Source organism: Delphinus delphis, chromosome 2 (assembly GCF_949987515.2).
Source record: "Delphinus delphis chromosome 2, mDelDel1.2, whole genome shotgun sequence".
Taxonomy (NCBI): Eukaryota; Metazoa; Chordata; class Mammalia; order Artiodactyla; family Delphinidae; genus Delphinus; species Delphinus delphis.
This window is the reverse complement of record NC_082684.1, coordinates 47,992,773-48,014,847: the sequence shown is the minus strand read 5'-3', so window position 1 is coordinate 48,014,847 and position 22,075 is coordinate 47,992,773. Positions and strand designations below refer to the sequence as shown.

The following is a 22,075-nucleotide window of genomic DNA, read 5'->3' as shown; positions in this document are numbered from 1 at the left end:
CAAGCCAACGGGAGCGTCAGTCCTAGAGCCACAGGGAACCCAATTCTACCATGCAGAATTCTTTCTCAGGGCCTTCAGGAAGGAACAGAACCCTGCTGACACCTTAATTTTGGCCTTATAAAATTCTAAGCAGAGGATCCAGCTGAGCCATGCTGTGCCCAGACTTTTCACACAGAAACTGTGAGATAATAAATGTGTGTTTTAGGCTGCTAAGTGTATGGCAGCAATGGAAAACTCACAGACCTTCCAATGTGAAAGAGAGCAAATGAAATGGAAAAGAACAACTTAGGGAAACAGAAATAATGCAAAGAACAGAATAGAATAAAACATAAACCTCCTAATTACAAATCTCAAAGATAAGACAATGGCATCCGTGAAAGATGGATAGGATGTTAAAAAATAACCAGAGGGACTTCCCTGGTGGTGCAGTGATTAAGAATCCACCTGCCAAATCAGGGGACACGGGTTCGAGCCCTGGTCTGGGAGGATTCCACATGCCGCGAAGCAACTAGCCTGTGCACCACAACTACTGAGCTTGCACCCTACAGCCCGTGCTCCGCAACGAGAGAAGCCACCACAGTGAGAAGCCCACGTACTGCAATGAAGAGTAGCCCCTGCTCGCCGCAACTAAAGCTCGCACACACAGCAACAAAGACCCAACGTGGCCAAAAATTAAAAAAATTATTATTTTTAATTAAAAAAAAAAGAGATAAGAAGGGGCTCTTGGATATTAACAAGGGGGAGGAAGGGTCCTTTCCATTTTTAAAAAGTTTTTTTTTTTTTTTTTTTTTTTTTGTGGTATGCGGGCCTCTCACTGTTGTGGCCTCTCCCGTTGCAGAGCACAGGCTCCGGACGCACAGGCTCAGCAGCCATGGCTCACAGGCCCAGACGCTCCGCGGCATGTGGGATCTTCCCGGACCGGGGCACGAACCCGTGTCCCCTGCATCGGCAGGCGGACTCTCAACCACTGCGCCACCACTTAACTATTTTGTTAAGGTTTAACTTATATAAAGTCTACAACTCTTAAATGTATTCATGAATATCTGGGTAATAAAGATCCAGATAGAAATATAAAACACTGAAAAATAAAATTTGAGAGCCACAATAAAAAAGCAACAGACAAAATATAAAGTCAGGTAAGAGGATCAATCCAAGAACTAATATCAGACTAATTACTAGCAACAAAAAGAAGAAAAAAAACACAGGGGAGGAATTAGGGCACATTACTATGAAATTTCAAAATGGCAGGGAAAAAATCCTAAAACATGCCAGAGAGAAAAAGCAGTCTACAAAGAAAGGATAAAAATTAAGAACACTATCAGGACTATAAATAGCAATACTGGAAGCTAAAACAACTGAACAATGAATTCCCAATTCTGAGGGAAATTAATTTTCAACCCAACAATTCCTATCAAAGGACAAAATAAAGACATTTCAAATATGACATCTCAAAAATTTACATCCCATCTACCTTTGATGATGGAGGATATAGTCCATCAAAATAAAAGAGCAAATCAACATTGAGGAAAATGCAAGGATCAAGTATGAGAGAGAAGACACTTTCCCTGGACAATGGTGGAGGGAAGTTCTGGGGCTGTAACTGTACAACTTGACCTAGAAGTCACCTACTCCAGATTGGAGCAGGAGGATGGAGGGACTTCACAGTGTGTTTAGGAAGAAAAAAAAGGAGGGAGGGAGGAGATTATTATCAGATAATGTATTTGATCATGAAAATTATAGAGAATCTAGAATGTAGAAGAATCAACAACAGAGAAGTTTCAAAACTAAGTAAATGATAAACAAAAAGGCATATAAGATAGAAAAGGTGAAAGTATACACTTTGGTTCAGCAAGTAAAAATACTCACCTTGTTAAAATAATGCAAACAATGATACTGATTTAATAAAAAATTATAATAGTTATAATAAAGTGAGAAAGAAAAAGTTGAGAAAAAAGAAGTGAGCAGGTATCTAAAATGGATAAATCAAGAAATAACAGAGCTTCCCTGGGCACAGTGGTTGAGAGTCCGCCTGCTGATGCAGGGGACGCGGGTTCGTGCCCCAGTCCGGGAAGATCCCACATGCCACGGAGCGGCTGGGCCTGTGAGCCATGGCCGCTGAGCCTGCGCGTCCAGAGCCTGTGCTCCACAACGGGAGAGGCCACAACAGTGACAGGCCCCCGTACCGCAAAAAAAAAAAAAGAACAGCATAAGCACTTTATTTAAATTACAGAACTAAAAGAAAGAGTAAAAAAGTAGGAAGTGGTAGGGAATGTGCTTGGGGTTGGGGAGAAATAGGACAGAAAAGTCATTTTATGTTATATGCTTTTTTAGCTTTAACTCTGTTATCTATGGCTTTGATTAAAAAAATAATTTCAAAATCTTTCTGCTTATTGTGTAAAGAATGAATTGGAAGGAACAAGGATGGATAAAGCAGACCACTTAGGAGGCTGCTGGAACATTCCAGAAGAGAGATGGTGGTGGTGTGGCCTATGAGAGCAGTAAGGATGGTAGAGATGGAAAGATGTGGAAAGATTCAAGATATATCTTGGAGGCAAAATTAACACTTCTGGGTGATGGATGAAATGTGTATAAGGAAGAGAGTGGTGCTAAGGACCACTCCCCAGTTTCTGACATGTATCTGGCTGGGATGGTGCTTTCACTGCTATGGAGACTTCTGAGGGGCAGAGTGGGAAGGGCAGAACACAGAGATTTGGAAAGGAATACCATGAGCTCAGTTTTGAACATGTTCAATTTGAAATTTCTGTGAAAGAAATGGTTTTGTTATTATAAATAATGCTTCAATGAGCAAATGATGGCTTTCTAAAAAAGGTACATGGCTAGAAGAAAATCAAGGATGAGTTAAGAATGGTCTCAACTAAGACGGAGTAACAAGAATTTGATTTACCCTCCTGCTTTATTTAAACAATAAGAAAGGAAAAGAAACTTTTTCAGGTATTAGACAAGGAGCACAGGAGAGAAGAGAAAAAAACCAGAATGAGCTCTTTGACTGTACCAGCTTACTGCCTAGAAGTAGTTCGGGGTGGGGAGGGGACAAACAGAGTCAGGTCTCGCTGAGTTGAGAGATCTGAGGTGGAATCCAGGAAGGCCAAGATGGCTAAAATTTGTGGGTCAGAGTACCAGAGAGAAGAGAGCTCCACAGAGAGATCTGGAGATCTGTAGTTATCCACTGGGATCTGGGTGAATACTGATCTGTGCATCTGTGAGGGGAAAGTCTTCCTAATACACAGGATATTGAGAAGAATCCCCAGAAGGAAATTAGCCCTGGACTAATGGTGGCTCTGGACCTGCCCTAACAGAGCTTAAAAGCAAGTGTCAAAAGGATCCAACTGATTCCAAGTAATATGACTGAAAAATTTGACAGAAAAAAAGCCAATGCTACTTTTTAAATTTATTTATTTATTTTTGGCTGTGTTGGGTCTTCGTTGCTGTGCACGGGCTTTCTCTATTTGTGGCGAGCGGGAGCTACTCTTCGCTGCGATGCGCGGGCTTCTCACTGTGGTGGCTTCTCTTGTTGTGAAGCACAGGCTCTAGGCACGCAGCCTTCAGTAGTTGTGACAAGTGGGCTCAGTAGTTGTGGCGCGCAGGCTCTAGAGCACAGGCTCAGTAGTTGTGGAGCACAGGCTTAGCTGCTCCGCAGCATGTGGGTCCTTCCCGGACCAGGGCTCAAACCCGTCTCCCCTGCACTGGCAGGTGGATTCTTAACCACTGTGCCACCAGGCAAGTCCCATCCAACGCTACTTTAAGGAATACAAAAAGAAATCCAGCCACCAACAATGAAAAATTAACAGACTCTAGCATTCAATCAGAAATTACCAGACATAAAAGAAGCAACCCATTACCAGGAGTAAAAGGGGGGGAAAAGTAGCAGAAGCAGAAATAACTACAATGATAGAATCAGTAATCAAAGATATTAAAATATCTATTATAAATACACTCCATATGTTTAAGAAAGGAGAGAAAAAGATAAAAATAAGGAAGAAAAAGTTGAAGATTTATGTATTTTTTAAAAGTCCAAAATCAAACTTCTAGTGATGAAAAATACATCTGAAATGAACATTGGATGGGATTAACAGCAGATCAGCAGAAGACCAATGAACTTCAAGACAACAATGGACACTATCCAAGATGAAACACAGAGAATAAAGACCGAAAAAAGGAAGAGAGCATCAGTGATCTATGGAAGAATAACTGTTGCTCTAACATATATGAAACAAGCCCAACAAAGGATAGCTGTGGGAAGGGACACCAAAAATTATTTGAAGAACTAGTGGTTGAAAATTACACAAATCTGACGAAAACCGTAAACCCACAAATCTAAGAAACACCATGACCCTAGAACAGAACAGACCTAAAGAAAACTATGCCAGGACACACCAGAATTAAATGCTGAAAACCAGGATAAAGATAAATTCTTAAAAGGTTAACAGAGAAAACATTCAGAGGGGAAAAAATAGAAGAGCCATAACGGACTTTTCTGAAATTATGCAAACCAGAAGACAAGAGAAAGACATCTGAAAATTACTGAAAAGAGAAAAAAATCTAGAATTCTTCACATAGCTGCAATATCTTTCAAAAATGAAGGCAAGATTTTTGTAGACAAAAGGTAAAAAAAAAAAAAAAAAAAAAATTATCACTAGCAGACCTGCACTACAAAAAGGTCATATGAAGTTCCTCAGATAGAAGAAAAAGGGTATCACATGGAAAGTCTTCTTACAAATAGCAGTGAAAAATGATAAATGCGTGGGCAATTATAAAAGACCATTTTTCTTATTTTTTAATATTTAAAAAGACAATTATTGGGCTTCCCTGGTGGTGCAGTGGTTGAGAGTCTGCCTGCTGATGCAGGGGACACGGGTTCATGCCCCGGTCCGGGAAGATCCCACGTGCCGCGGAGCGGCTGGGCCCATGAGCCATGGCTGCTGAGCCTGCGCGTCCGGAGCCTGTGCTCTGCAACGGGAGAGGCCACAACAGTGAGAGGCCCGCGTACCGCAAAAAAAAAAAAAAAAAGACAATTATTGTTTTAGGGGAAAATAACGTTGAGTTTTAGCATATTTGAAAGTAACACATATGACAATAGCACAAAGAACAGGAAAGGGGAAATGGAACTATACTGTTTTAAGATTATTATACTATGTGTGAAATGGTATACTATTTGAACACAGAACGTGAATAAAGTTAACGTCATACACTGTAACCCCAGAACAACCACTAAAAAGACAAAAGTGGTAATAGCTAGTAAGTCACAGGTAACAATAAACGTAACTGTAACAAACAAACCCCCCTCAATTTAAAAGAAAAGAGGGGAAAGAAAAAAAACAGAGCACATAGAAACCTTAAAATAAATACCATATAAAAAGCAAATACCAAGGTGACAGATTTAAACTCAACGACACTGATAATCACATTAAAAGTAAATGGTCTGGGCTTCCCTGGTGGCGCAGTGGTTGAGAGTCCACCTGTCAACGCAGGGGACACGGGTTCGTGCCCCAGTCCGGGAAGATCCCACATGCCACGGAGCGGCTGGGCCCGTGAGCCATGGCCACTAAGCCTGCGCATCCGGAGCCTGTGCTCCGCAACGGGAGTGGCCACAACAGTGAGAGGCCCGAGTACCGCAAAAAAAAAAAAAAAAGTAAATGGTCTATCAACTGTGTTGCATGCCAATTTGATATTATCACTGTAAAGCAATATTACACTTAGAAACCTAATTGTTTTCCCATAATCACTGAATTCTCTGATATCGTTTTTCCAACTTCCTAGCATTTCCTCTCTGAAGTATCTAAATTAACTGTCCTGGATGAAGTTTCCTTTAAAAGGCAATGTCTATAAAGTCCTATGGCTTCAACATATTCAATTTTGTTTTGAAAGGTAATAAAAATAGTGAATTTCTATTCCTACATCTAAACCACTGGAAAAAAATAAAATAAATAATCTAATGGAAGCAACCTAAATGTCCATTGACAGATGAATGGATAAAGAAGATGTGGGGTGTGTGAGTGTACGTGTGTGTATGTAATGGAATATTACTCAGCCATAAAAAAAGAATGAAATAATGCCATTAGCAGTAACAGATGGACCTAGAGATTATCATAGGAAATGAAGTCAGACAGAGAAAGATAAATATCATATGATACCATTTATATGCAGAATCTAAAAAAATGATACAAATGAACTTTCCATTTACTCTTAAAAAGGCTCGTCATTTGTAAAGCCTGCATGTCAGAACCCACCTTACATAAAAGAACTTAGCATGCTTTGCCAGCAGTGTTTCTTTCAAAAAGGAAAGGAAAATGTAACTAAAAACCTCATTTAATCATTACACAGAAGCATCTTCTTAAGCGTTATGTTATTAAAAAAATCAAGATACTTTTTACCAAATAAAAAACTTAGCAGTCTGCCAAAACTCACACAAGAAATAGACAATCTGAATAAGTCTATACCTATTAAAGAAATTGAATCAATAATTAATAATCTTCCAAAACAGAAAGCACTAGGGCCAGACAGGTTCACTGGTGAATTCTACCAAACATTTTTTCTAGTTTTACTGAGGTATAACTGACATACAACACTGTGTAAGTTTAAGGTGCACAGCATAATGACTTGACTTACATAATATTACCACAGTAAATTTAGTTAACATCCATTATCTCATACAGATACCCAAAAAAAGTTTATTTTCCTTATGGTAAGAACTCTTATGATCTACTCTCTTAACAACTTCCAAATAAACCATACAGTAGTGTTAACTCTAGTCATCGTGCTATATACCACATCCCCAGTACTTACTTATCTTGTAACTGGAAGTTTGTACCTTTTGACTACCTTAATCCAATTCCTCCCCTTAGGCTGTTTCCATGTCTTGGCTATTATAAATAATGCTGCTATAAACATGGAGGTGCAGCTATCTCTCCGACACAGTGCTTTCATTTCCTTTGGATATATTCCCAGAAGTAGAACTGCTGGATCATATGGTAGTCCTACTTTTAGTTTTTTGAGGAACCTCCATACAGTTTTCCATAGTGGCTACATCAATTTACAATCCCACCAACAGTGCACAGGGGTTCCCTTTTCTCTACATCCTTGCCAGCATTTATCACTTGTCTTTTTGATAACCATTCTAACAAGTGTGAGATATATCTCATTGTGGTTTCAATTTGTATTTCCCTAATGATTAGTGATGCTAAGCACATTTCCATGTACCTTTTGAACACGTGTATAACTTGTTTGGAAGAATGTCCGTTCAGGTCCTTTGCCCATTTTTAAAAGTGGATTATTTGGGGATTTTTTGCTATTAAGCTATATGAGCTCTTTATATATTTTGAGTATTAACTCATCAGATATATGGATTGCAGATAATTTTTCCCATTCCACAGGTTGTTTTTCATTTTGTTGGTCATTTCTTTGGCCATGCAGAAAATTTTTTTGTTTGATGTAATTCTACTTGTTTATTTTTGCTTGTGCTTTAGGTGTTCTATCCAGAAAGACATTGCCAAAACCCATGTCAAGGAGCTTTTTTCTTGACATCTGAGGAAGAAATTATACTAATTCTCTATAATCTCTTTCAGAAGATAGAAGCAGAGGAAATATTTCCTAATTCATTCTATGAAGCCAGCATTACTCTAATACTAAAATCAAACAAAGCCATAGCAAGAAAAGAAAACTACAGACCAATATCTCTAATGAACATAAATGCAAAAATCTTTAATAAACTATTAGCAAATCGAATCCAACAATGTATAAATAGAATTATACACCATGACCAAGTGGGATTTATGTCAAGTATGCAAGGCTGGTTCAACATCCAAAAATCAATATAACCCATCACATCAAAAGGCTGAAGAGGAAAAATCACATGACCATATCAGTAGGCGTTAAAAAAAAAAAAAGCATGACAAAATCCAACACTTATTCATGATAAAACACAGTAAACTAAAATAGAGGGGAACACTTCCTCAACTTTTTTTTTTTTTGGCTGTGCTGTGTGGCTTGTTATGATCTCCCTGGTGGTCTAGTGGTTAGGATTCAGCGCTTTCACTGCTGCGGTCCAAGTTCAATCCGTGGCTGGGGAACACTTCCTCAACTTGATAAAGAGTATCTACAAAAAACCTTCAGCTAACAACATACGTAATGATGAGAAACTAGAAGCTTTCCCACTAAAACAGGAACAAGGCAAGGATGTCCTCTCATATCACTGCTTTTCAATATTGTACTGGAAGCCCTAGCTTATGCAATAAGACAAGAAAAGGAAATAAAAAGTGTACAGATTGGGAAGAAAGAAATCTGTCTTTGTTCACAGATAACATGATCATCTCTACAGAAAATCTAAAAGAAGTGACAAAAACTCCAGAAACAAATAAACAATTATAGCAAGGTAAAGGACACAAGGTTAATATACAAAAGTAAATTGCAGGCTTCCCTGGTGGCACAGTGGTTGAGAGTCCTCCTGTCAATGCAGGGGACACGGGTTCATGCCCCAGTCCGGGAAGATCCCACATGCCGCGGGGCGGCTGGGCCCGTGAGCCATGGCCGCTGAGCCTGCGCGTCCGGAGCCTGTGCTCCGCAATGGGAGAGGCCACAACAGTGAGAGGCCCGTGTACCGCAAAAAAAAAAGTAAATTGCTTTCCAGCAGTGAGCATGTGGAATTTGAAATGTAAAACACAATACTGTTTACATTAGCACCAAAAAATAAAATACTTACATATAAATATGACAAAATATGCACAGGATCTATATAAGGAGAACTACAAAACTGTGATGAAAGAAATTAAAGAAAGAAATAAGGGGAGAGACATTCCATGTTCATGGTCAGGAAGACTTGATCTGTCAAGATGTCAGTTCTTCTCAGCTTGATCTATAGATTCAATGCAATCCCAAACAAAATCTCAGCAAGTTATTTTATGGATACTGACAAACTAATTCTAAAGTTTATATGGAAAGGCAAGAGACCCAGGATACCCAACACAATATTGAAGGAGAAGAGCAAATTTGGAGGACTGATGCTACCTGACTTCAATCCTTACTGTAAAAAGCTCCAGTAATCAAGACAAGGTGGTATTGGCAAAAGAACAGCAAACAGATCAATGGAAAAGAATATAGAGCCCAGCAAGTGACCTATATAAATATAGTCAACTGGTCTTTGACAAAGCAGCAAAGGCAACACAATGGAGAAAAGATAACTTTTCAATAAACAGTGCTATAACAACTGGACATCCACATGCAAAAAAATGAATCTAGACCCAGACCACACCCTTCACAAAAATGAACTCAAAATGGATCACAGACCTAAATGTAAACTGTAAAAGCCTTAAAAGATAACATAGAAAAAACTCTAGATGACCTTGGGTTTGGTGATGACTTTTTAGATATGATAACAAAGGCATGATCCATGAAAGAAATAACTGATAAGCCAGACTTTATAAAAATTAAAAATTTCTGGGCTTCCCTGGTGGCACAGTGGTTGAGAGTCCGCCTGCCGATGCAGGGGACGCGGGTTCGTGCCCCGGTCCGGGAGGATCCCACATGCCGCGGAGCCGCTGGGCCCGTGAGCCATGGCCGCTGAGCCTGCGCGTCTGGAGCCTGTGCTCCGCAACGGGAGAGGCCACAACAGTGAGAGGCCCATGTACCGCAAAAAAAAAAAAAAAAAAAATTAAAAATTTCTGCTCTGTGAAAGAAGCTGCCAAAGATAATGAAAAGATAAGCCACTGACTGGGATAAAATATTTGCAAGACATATCTGATAAAGGACTGTTACCCAAAATATACAAAGAACTATTAAAACTCAACAGTAAAAAAACAAAAACTTGACTGAAAAATAGGCCACAGACCTTAACAGATACCTCACCAAAGAGGATGTACAGATGGCAAATGAGCGTATGAAAAGATGTTCCACATCACGGAAATGCAAAATTAAAACAATGATATACCACTATACATCTATAAAAATGGCCACAATCCAGAACACTGACAACACCAAATGCTGGTGAGAATTCAAGAGCAACAGGAATTCTCATTCACTGCTGAATGTGAATGCAAAATGGTATAGCTACTTTGGAAGACAATTTAGCGGTTTCCTACAAAACTAAGCATATTCTTACCATATGATCCAACAATCATACTCCTTAGTATTTACCCAAAGGAGTAAAAAACACATGTTCACCAAAAAAAACCTGTAGGTGAATGTTTACAGCAGCTTTATTTATAATTGCAAAACTTGGAAATAACTAAGATATCTGTCATTAGGTGTGGAAAATAAACTGTGGCACATCCAGACAATGGGATATTATTCAGCGCTTAAAAAAATGAGTCACCAAGCTACGAAAAGACATGAAGGAAACTTAAATGTACATTACTAAGCAAAAGACACCAATCTGAAAAGCTACATATTGTATGATTCCAATTGTATGACATTCTGTAAAAGGCAAAACTATGGAGACAGTAAACAGACTAACAATTGCCAGGGGTTGGTAGGGAAGGGATGAAAAGGCAGAGTACAGATTTTCAGGGCAGTGAAACTATTCTGTATGATATTACAATGATGGATATGTCATTATACATTTGTCCAAAGCTGTAGACTGTACGACACCAAGAGTAAACGCTAATGTAAACCATGGAGTCTGGATGATAATGATGTATCAATGAAGGTTTATCATTACAACAAATGTCCCAGTCTGGTGTGGGTCTTGATAGTGGGGAGGTTGTATGTGTGGGAATGAGGGTAAATGGGAACACTCTGTACTTTCTGCTTAATTTTGCTGTGAACCTAAAACTGCTGTAAAAAAAAAGTTTATTAAAAAAACTGATAAATGATATAAACAGGCAATTCAAAAAAGAAACTGAAATGGCCAGTAAAGACATAAAAACATAGTTATCTTTATAAACTAAAATGAAATACTGTATTTTTTCACTAAGAGAAGCAAACACTAAAAACTGACAACGTTCAAGTGTTAGTGACAACTTGAGGCAATGGGTTTTCACACACTGACGGTTGGAATGTAAACTGGTATAACCACTTGGGAAAGCAATCTGACGGTACCTGAAATGAATTATGTGTACACTTAAAACACAGCAATTCTACTTTCTACTTCTACACAAACACAAAAGAGAAATTCCTCCACACTCGTGCAAAACGGCATTAAGAAGATACCTGCACAGCAACTGCAGGAACATTTTGTTTTGGGATATACACACTCACAGATGTGGATACATGTATGTATGTTTACATATTTTCAAAAGTACTGGAAAGATACATATTAACCTTATGCAGTAGTTGCTTTGTGAAGGGAGATTAGAGGAGAATATGAATCAAGAACTTTACCTATATTATTTTGACTTAAAAAATAGTTTAGCAAAATGATAAAATATCAGCTATTAATTCTAGATAATAGGATTTAGGTAAATGTTACATAATTCTTTATATTTTTCTGTATTTTAATTTTTGTCTTAGGAATTCCATTAAACATAAAAAAAGAAACCTTGTAATTTGAGTCATTAGAACAATACAGTAACGTCCTGTATCTCCCCCAAATCTATGGTACAATGGAGTTATGTACTAATGGTAATGACAATGGTTCACATTTTCTCTGATGGTTGAGTATTTCCTGTCATATGACAGAATTGGGTCAGCCAAAAGTAATCTACATCTCATTTCAGAAAACATAAACAGAACTGCTACAAGAGTTTTCAAATTGTAGACTGGTTAAGGACGACAACACTCATGGTCATTTCCTTAGGAGCTGTGTCAGGCCTTCAATGAAGGAACACAATCTGCCTGAATCACTAAAATTGAATATTGACTTACGTTGAAGGAAATACTACAAAAGCTACATCACTCTGCAAATAATTGCCTGTTCTCTTTTCCTTCCCATAAAAATAAAGTCATCAGAATGAGGTATTAAATAATAATATATATTTCTAATAAGGAAATACTAGACACCTCCTGTTCTACCTTAACTCAACATTTCTTTACCTTAAAGTAATATAAAAACTTTGAAGAATAAAGTAATATTTTCACAAACACAGATAGCTCACCTTAATCCCTACTCCTTGAGATAAACTCAATGTCAGTCATCAGTCATATACATATCATGCAACTCATAATTTCATGAATTTATCTGATACTTACTAAAAGTCTTACAGATGTCAGAAACAGCTTTGAAGACTCTGTCAGAGAAATTCACTTTCACCTTCACATACTTCATGTTGGGAAGTTGCAGGCGGAGCAGCTTGTGCTGGGGGGTGAACTGAAGCTTAGCATCTGCCTGAACGCCATACTTGTCCAAGGTCCAATGTGTCTTGAGGAGCCAAGTTCTCTTCTTTTCCCACCACAGAGCGTGGTCAGACCAATCTTTTTTTACATCTATTAAACAAACAAACAAAACACTTCTAAAAATCATCAAGATCACCTTGAGAGAAATCATAAGCAGAAAACTAAATAACTGGGTATTTAATATGATCAACTAATTAAATACTAAGTGACTGTTTTGTGATAGGTACAAAAGAAATACTAAATAGCTGAGAAAACATTCTGCCCTTGAAAACTAGTATAGAAGGGAGCTGAGGCAGAATACACAGGGTAACCTAGTAATGCTTAAGGGGGACACACAATGAGGAAGAGAGTAAGTACTCTCTGTAGGCATTCCGAGAACAAAGAGAACCCTGGGGACTAGAATCAGAAGGATTAATGATGACGCGGAGTTGGTGGATTCTGAGCCCAGCCTCGAGGAATGGACAATATTCTGATGATAAAATAGGTGAGAAGGCTGAGATATATGAGGCTGCAGAGGCATGCTGAGGTTAATGAGTGGTGAAAAGTAAGATGAACCAAAGTGAACAAAACCCAATATCCTAGGTAAAAAAGAGACTGGAAAAGAAAACATCCACGAGCAACACTTAATAACTTATTAAGAGAAAACAAAAACAAAAAAACTACACTCCCAACCACACACCCAAATACATTCCGAGAAAAGTAACTTATAAGTCTCACTGTCCAACTTTTTTCCCCCAATATATTTCGGTACAAGAAAACATTAATATCTGTTATACTCTTTAACATCCTTATGCAATTAAATTAAATGAAAATAAATTTATACCAAATAAAGAGTATAATTTACACAAGATTTGGCTACCCCCAGATATAGCCGATCATAACAATAAACTTGCAAATAAAAGCCAACTTTAGCGAGTTCTTAAAGTAGCAATAAAAGTAAAGACTTTCTGTATCAATTATATGATAAACTAAGAACCAAAAAAGGGGGACAGGATATTTTTTTTAAAAAACAGTATTAGCCAAACAAAGCTTTCCAGGGGAAGAAAATAAAAATGAAAAACATTATCATGATTCTGATATAAAGTTCATCTTAATACAGTTTTAAAACGAATTGTTCAATTTTAAGAAGATAAATTTAAAAGTATACACTAACCTGAAATTTCTTTTTTAGCACCTGTCTACCAGAAAGCTTCAGAGTAAAAAATCAAACCACCACACTGATTATGAGCCTAGAAACACTTTCTATAACGGTGAAATTTACTTGATATAATTAACTTCTCCTCATTATGGAAGAAACACATCACAGGTGGGAAAAAGACTTTCAATTCCCCCAGCCATTTAAAAAAAATATTTTAATTAGTAAGTACTTTAATGGGAGAACTGTAATTACTTGTGATTATATTGCCATTTTGAAATTTCAGTATTTGTTTTAGGAAAGCCCAATTATGTTATTTGAAGTTTGGCTGCAGAAATACATATTTTACAACTACTTACTTAGTTGTGACACAATGTATATAGTACCCTGCATCTTAAACTATTTTCCAGCACAGAATTTATCAACTAACTTTTAGAAACAACAAATCTGATCTAGCTCATAAGAACACAACCAAGGTTGGGACCTTTTCATATACTATGAGGTAAATGTCACACACATTACAGATGGTTTACTTTTTTCTTCAGGAATAAAGAACCCAAGGCAGAAAAAGATAATTTGTAAAGAATGATAGTAACCAAGCAGAGCAAGGCTGAGCTGAACTGAATTAATTGTAGGTAGGTATCTCAATCCATTCACTTCTGCTCCCAATATCAACCATTAAGGAAGCTACAACATATATTCCCAGTGCGGGGAGAAGAGAGGAAAAAGCTGTACACCGCTAATAATAATAATAGTTTTGTAAATACTGACTTAAGTCATTTGGGTTCCCTTTGACTTACATCAAAAGACAATCCTGAAATAAGAACTTTGGCACAAATAGCTTATTTGGGGTGGGGGTGGGGGGACCCCAGGAAGCATATCTGAGGGGATTAGGAAAAGCAAAACAGAGGGAGAAAGGTCTATTAAGGATTCATTAACTTCTGTGGCTAACTGGAGTTCAGTCCTGTGAGATATCCTCCGAGGAATTACATAGAACATGACTTAGAATTATCCCCCTAAGGAAAGAGAAAGCTGGGGCATCTATCCAATTCCTTGGTTGAGGGCTGCTCCTAGGGCCATTCAATTCCCAGCATTTCCCCAGCTGCCACGCATGGGCTGGCCACCCTACACTCAAGCAGTTAACTCACCAAGGCTGAAATATTTACTACATGGACTTTTTACAGAAAGACTTTGTAGGCCCGGATGCAATAAAATCTCAACTTTGCATCACTTAGGCTTCAAACGCTAACCTCAGAAACAGGTACTTCCCGTGATCTTCCTCTTTAAAAATTTAACCCTCCCCATCAATTCCACCTTGGTTTTTTACACCAAAGGAATGGCACCCCTGCATCCAATAAGAATAAACATTGACAAGAAGGACATATAATCCAAAGACTGTGTACTAGAAACCTATGAATAGTTTGTTTACCCACAGAAAGAGAGAAAATCTTCTACTGACTGGCAACACTGGTAAAATCAGTCTTTTTTACCCACAGAAAATAGTAGGTAAGTAACAATATCGGAAAGAAAAATTACCCCAAATAAAAGCAGAAACAGGACACCAGAAAAGATCTGAAGTGTTGATAGGGCACATGCCAAGAGACAAAAACAGAGAAAAGCAGGCATTCTGACAGCAAAAGAAGTAGTCAGTGTTAGAAGATGGAATGGCTGGACTATGGGAGCCTGTAACATATGTTCAAATAGTATAATTTTTGGTAGCATTCTTGAAGACTCAAAATACCAGCAACCTAATCAGCATTAATTATAAGATAATCACTACTACAGAACAAGAACAAACAGCATCTATAAAATATTCATTAATTCCACAAATATCTACTGAACATTTACTGTGTGCCAGAAGGCACTATTCTAGTGCTAGAGATACAGTGATGAGAAGAACAAAGTGCCAGCATCTTTGAAGAAGGCCAATTTGACTAGAATTGAGGAGGTGAAGCATCAGAGAGCTCGGCAGAAGCCTTGCATATTATAAAGTCGTTTAGCTTTTATTATGTGTGTGAGAGAAGCCACTAGAGCAGTGTTTTCCAGCTTGTTTGGCATTAGAATTATCTGAGCAACTTTTCAAATAGAGTAATGCCTGGACTCAGCCCAAACCACTCTGGGTGTGGGTCTAGAAATCGATTTTAAGCAGGGGAGTGATTTTTTTCCTCTTCTCTCTCACATCTTCTTTTGCTCAAGACAATCCCTCCTATATGAAATGATTATGTTCCAAAGTTCCTTTAAGTCTTAGAATTTAGATTTGCCACAAAGAAACATTATAAATAGGTTCCAAATCAGACTGTTACTCAAATCTAAAATAGCCCAAAGTATACTACTAGCAATATTACACTAAACTGATATCATAAGGCTTTTGCAGAATATATGGCTGATGTTCAACTAGAGATGTAAGGAAAACTGCTAAGTTGCACCTGAAGACTGTGGATTGGATGGAGAGGAAGAAAGACAATGTTGCTGTTAAGTTGTGAGGGAGACAAGGGCTTCCTGCTAAAGTAGGGCACTTGGCTACTCCCTCGTCATCCTTCCATAAACTCCAGGAATTAACTGGCCTCCTTCCTCTTTCCCAGCTACAATTTGTTGTCTTAAGCCAAGGTTTCTTTCCTCTACTAAAGCTCCTAAAAACAGAAGAGCTTTACCTTCTGCTTTCCTCTCTAATTCCTGAAACATAGGAACTATTCTGATGTTTCTAATGAAATGTTATTGCCAATAATGTGTAAAGACAAGGTCTACAAGTAAAATTAATGCTTAAATAAGTTTAAAAAATTATCTCTATAATGTTATCCCTAATGTTTATTGAAATGTAAAGGACATTAAATATTAATTTCGCTTTTCGATCACATCATCTTTTGTTCTTAAGAATGCCTCACTCTCACTCTTTTAGGTCTCTCTCCTCCCAAACTCCTTTTAATTTCAGAGGTGAGGCAGCTGAGGATACTGCGCCCTTGTTTTTAGGATGTGCCCTCGTGTTCTTGTTTTTAATCACTCAGACCTTCAAAAAAGGAAATAGGCAAAATGGACGAAGTGTTGCTCTTCAGGTACACAACTAATAAATGAATCAATAAACATTTTCCAAGGACCTACCATATGCCAGACACTAAACTAGGCCATGGGAATACATAACTAGTTTCGTAAGAATTCCCATCAAAGAGTCACTTACAGTCCAAGTGAGGGACGCGGACAGTGGCAGAAAGATCAGAATCCAGTTCTAATAGGTATCTAACTGATATCTCAACTGAAGAGTCAGCATGAGAAAATGGGCTCACAGACTAAATTTATGTTCACTCAGCTCTGCCCAAGGTTAACAAACTCTGTCTCCCAGGCACACAGAGACCTGGTATTTCCACTTTATTTAATAATTTCTTTACCTCCCTACAGATGTCCAATCTGTCCTCTTCCTCACTCCTAAATACCTATTTCCTATAAGACTGCTAGTTCATTAGGGTCTCAAAGAGCTACAGGGAAATAGTCACTCAAACCACTCCATTTCTCTGTTCCAATACTATCCATACTTTGGAATGTCAATTTATTTATATATAATGGACCCCAGTCCCCTCCATACACCAAGAAGCTAGTCAATTCAAGATATATCCTAAGAAAGATATGGATTACACCAGATAATTAAGGACTAGACCATGGAAACTGTGATTCAAGTGAGGGTTGGTTTCAAGAGGTCCATCCTAGAACCGGCCAACGCTACAAAGTGACTCATCGGTTCACTCTCAAAACACCAAGTGTGAAGGAATATTTATATTATGCATGTCTTTAACTGATTTAACAATGGCAGCTACAGACAATAAAACTCAAAAAGTTATGGTTAGTAGCTATTTTACTATTTGAAGAATGAGTATAGTACTATGCAAAATTAAACTGAGTTCAAAATAAGTGAAGAACACAAACAGGTATTAACTGTAAAGACACAATTTAGAAAAATAATGTAATTAACCACTTTTGATTTTACATTAGAAACTAGAATTATATTATAAAATGAATACTCTATCATCTAAAAATAATTGTAATAACTTCCAAGTCATTCCTCTCTTCTTTAAGACTGTTCTACAGAGACCAGAAGTAAATTCCTCAATTATTTTTAATCTTATTGTAGAAGAGTAACCCTCCCTTCCAGACTACGCTTCATTCTAGAGGAATAATCCCCAACAGATTCTCAGCAGTGTATTCTATACTACATTACTACAAGGCTATCTATGACTGAATCAAAGTTACTATAATAGGATTATTAGTATACTAGAAAGAAGTATATTCCTGATTTTCCACAGCTATGGAAAGCAGAAACAGACTGCTTTAAAAAAAGTCCCAGAGCTAACTCAGCTGACATATACTTTTGTTAATCAATAAAATGAAAAAAGGAAACACTAGCAATGAAGCATGTAAATATTCCATAATTCAGTAACTGTCCCCCACTCACCCCGTCCATTCAACAAATTAAGGGAGACTACACCAAGATCATATAAATAGTAATTATATTAACCTAATCTTTAAAATTGAATATCTTTAAAATTGAATATCTCTCTCCAAGGTCTAGTTTCTTCCTCGGTTTTTCTTTCTATCCAAGTACTATGGAATTTACCTCTCAAACAGCTGTTAAATTTGTCCCTTCCTTTCTTTTTATTACACTGCTTTAGCTTAAGTCCTCAGCATCTCTTGTCTGAACTACTATGATCCCATTTTTTACAAAACTATCTGAGTTATCTTTTAAAATGCAAATTTGATCATTTTACTTCTCTACGTAACTTTACAGGTCCTTCTGTTGCTGAAGTGTTTTATCACCTCTTAGCAGGTTACACAAACCTTAACCATCTGTGCCCCACACTGCTTGGCTATCCCCAGGTACAGCTCAGGCTCTGGCCCAGTTTGTGAAACAACTTGATGTTTTGTGCGTCCTTGATTGGATACCTTTCTCTTCCTCCCCTCATCAAGCTGACAAAATCCTACACAAAAACCAAATATTACCATCTCCAAGCCTTCACTGACCCTCCTGTTAAAGCCGTTACGTACATCTTAGCACTCTGAATATATACCACACTTCATTATAATTGATTTTATGTAACCACCTTCTTCCACTAGATTATGGGTCTTTGATCTTATTTATCTTGTACCTCAAAGGCAGAGCCCAGGGACTTTCCCGGTGGTGCAGTGGTTAAGAATCCACCTGCCAATGCAGGAGACACGGGTTTGATCCCTGGTCCAGGAAGATCCCACATGCCGCAGAGCAACTAAGCCCGTGCGCCACAACTACTGAGCCTGCACTCTAGAGCTCGCAAGCCACAACTACTGAGCCCTCATGCCACAACTACTGAAGCCCATGTGTGCCTAGAGCCCATGCTCCACAACAAGAGAAGCCACCGCAATGAGAAACACGTGCACCGCAAGGAAGAGTAGGCCCCGTTCGCCGCAACTAGAGAAAGCCCGCGTGCAGCAATGAAGACCCAACATAGCCGAAAATAAATAAGTAAAATAAATAAATTTTTTAAAAGGCAGAGCCCAGGGCCTGGCACATGGAATTAAACCAATAAATATTTGTAATATGCAGGCAACGTGTAAACTCTTAAGTGTATACAGGCAAATGAAAAAATAATAAAACTGGTATTTACTGTACTGTAATTTAAAACATTAGAAATATTGAGAAGTGTTACACTTCTTTGTAAAAACTTACCAAGAGTAGTTTTATTCATTTATTTATTTTCGCTGCACCAGGTCTTGCTGCATGAGGGATCTTTAGTTGCAGCATGCAGACTTCTTAGTTGCGGCATGTGGACTCTTAGTTGAGGCATGCATGTAGGATCTAGTTCCCCGACCAGGGATCGAACCCGGGCCCCCTGCATCGGGAGTGTGGAGTCTTACCCACTGGACCACCAGGGAAGTCCCCAAGAATAGTTTAAATACTACTTGTCTATGCCCTGGAAAATTATCATACTCCTTTCTAGGTCTGGATCAATTTCCAACATTTTATCCTGCGTACTTTCAATGCCATGCTATATCTCCGAGAGTTCTTTTAATATGCAGTTTTTTGCTGGTGTCGCTTCCTCTGAGACATCTTTGTCTTTTTTGTCATACCACTTAATCTCATTTATGTCAATAAGTCTGCCTTCACTAAATTCCTCTGGCTGTGTATCTAGAGTCTCTCAGATGGCAACAGCACCCGCATTCCCACGGTGAGCTGTTTCTTCTATAACTCCGTTTAGTCTTGATTCAAATTTCAGTTCTGGCATCACCACTTTTTGGATTTTTCTGCTGCACATTTATCTTTGTTGGCCAATTCCCTCTTTCAGTTATCCATTTAAAAAAAATCTCATGAGTTTATCAGTGGGAGAAAAAGAAGCAACACAACTACATATGCTGGCTTATGCATGAACACAAATATACAGTAACCAATCATGGACAGACTGAAATATGTGATATGACTGGTCACCGATCATGATTCACATGTTACTGACACAGTGAATTGTAGACTGAAGAGCTAGAAGCAAAGTTGGTACTTCATGCAGTTACTCAAAGTATGGTGGTAACTAAAATGTGAACCATGTTGTTGGATAACTGGTGTTAACTAAACCATGATAACTGAAACATGTGCATACTGAAACTGTGCAAAATACTGATGGTTTCCAAAAATATGATATGTCCTTTTCTTAAAAAAAAATGTTTTTCATCTGTTAGCATAAGCAGTAAACTGCTTCAAACTTTACATATCATTCAAGTTGCCAAATTATTTCAATTAAAGCACCCCATTCAATTTTAGCTTAAGAAAACTATTGGTTTACATTAAGACTTCAATGACTGGCTAAAGCAGATGCATCACCCAGTTTTCAAAAACATTTAGAAACTAAACTCCTGATTAAAAAGTGACTCACTGATGTTTCTTTGACATAGCTAACTTGATTGAAAATTAGGAATTCACTCATCAAAACAAAACAAAATCAACTAAGTTTACAAATGGCCTTCTGAAGTTACTCACAAACCCAAAATAATGTTTATCAATTTCAATATCAATTATTTCCTATTATAAAATATACTAACTCAAAGTAGTTGAGGAGCTTTACCAGATGACATACATGCATGCAATTACAGAGTGCGCACAAACAGAAGTCATGTCAATTATTCATTTCCAGAGGGTGGGTAACTTTCTATCCAATCCAACGGCTTACTACTAATTTGGTTCAACTTGACTTAGTTCCTAGAAGACTGGACTCAGAGTCCATGCAATGTCAACATGTAACAAATTCTAAGAGAGTTAACATCAAGGCTGAATGTATCAGTTAGTATTTGACTCACAGAGGTAATATAACTGGATTTGTCTTTTAAAGTTGGTCAAAGGCACTAGCTATTCTATAGTTCAAAAAAGAAGTAACTTAAGAATATTTTATTGGCTTTGACATTTAAAATTTATCTCAGAAACAAATTCTAATACAGGACTGGAGTGCAGACTACTGAAAAGATATTTCTTGGAATCCAAGAGGCTTACTACTGCTTGTATCTTATGTTACTGACACATATGTACATGATGAACTCCAAATTTGTAAAGATCTAATGTCTCTTCCAATTTAAAATCTATTATTGGTACCTCACAGCTCTTAGTACAAGTGTTTTAAACCTGGTTTACAACGCACTTCAAGCACTTGCTTATTTCTTAAGCCTGTCAAGTCACGGGTTCCCCAGGACCATTCCTCCATCATCATTAGACTTCTTTCAGTTCCTCAAATGGCAGCCTTCCCTTGTTCCCATGCTCTCATGCTGGGACTTCTCATCTTCTCCCAACCTGTTGTTCTTTTATCCCATGCCCCCATGCTAAGATCCTTTGTCACTCTTCTGGCTAATTCCTACTCCACCGTCAGCCCTCGTTTTAAAAGTAATTTCCTCCAGAAACCCTTCCCCATTGACTAGGTCAGATTCCCCAGTACATACTCTCAGAACTATTTCAATTATCCTAACACTCATCACATTATAGAAATTACTTATTTAAAGACTGTCTTGCCCCTAAGACTACAAGTTGAATGAGTGTAAGGAATAAGCTAATTTTGTTCACTTCTTGTCTCTCTCATTCATAGTATGGCATCTAGCATTCAGCAGGTTCTCATTTAAAACATTAAGTGGGTGCGTGAAGGAATAATAGAACAGAATATCATTTCCTCACTTACTTAACTATATCTTTCCTCTCTATAATTATTATCTACTTCTCTAAGCTAGTCTCCAGAACACCATAAACACCGCAATCCTCAATCCAGAATGCCTTTCTTCCTAACTTTTCACCCTGGCCCTCTTTAAATAAAGCCAGTCTCTGTTCATGCTTCTAAATCTCCACCACCTTCCTGTACCACTTATTTGGCACTTCACAACCAGACTGTCAACTCAAAGCAATCTTCCGTTTCCATTTTGGTACTAGAAAGCTGCTCACGTTTTGAGTGGGGACTATGTCCCATTACCTAATATAATGGTTGGCCCTCCATAAATGTTTTGCTTGCTGCTACTACTGATGAGGTCAAGTTCATGTACCTCTTTAATCCCCACAAAAGTCTCATGTTATAAACCTCTCTAACCTATTGAAAACAGAATATGAGTGTACAGACTTTAGGTAGGAATATTTATATGCGAATGTCTCCTCTTGCTCTAAAGCCCCTCCTTCCTAGTCTA

At 37.9% G+C, this 22,075-nt stretch overlaps 1 protein-coding gene across 1 annotated transcript in view; it reads right to left on the bottom strand.

Annotated features, from left to right (window-relative positions):
- FERMT2 (FERM domain containing kindlin 2) overlaps positions 1–22,075 on the bottom strand; it is a 71,546-nt gene that overhangs the window by 37,930 nt on the left and 11,541 nt on the right. The window contains exon 3 of the mRNA XM_060004551.1: positions 12,139–12,372. Coding sequence (XP_059860534.1) covers positions 12,139–12,372 — 234 coding nt within the window. The remainder of the gene's footprint in view (positions 1–12,138; positions 12,373–22,075) is intronic.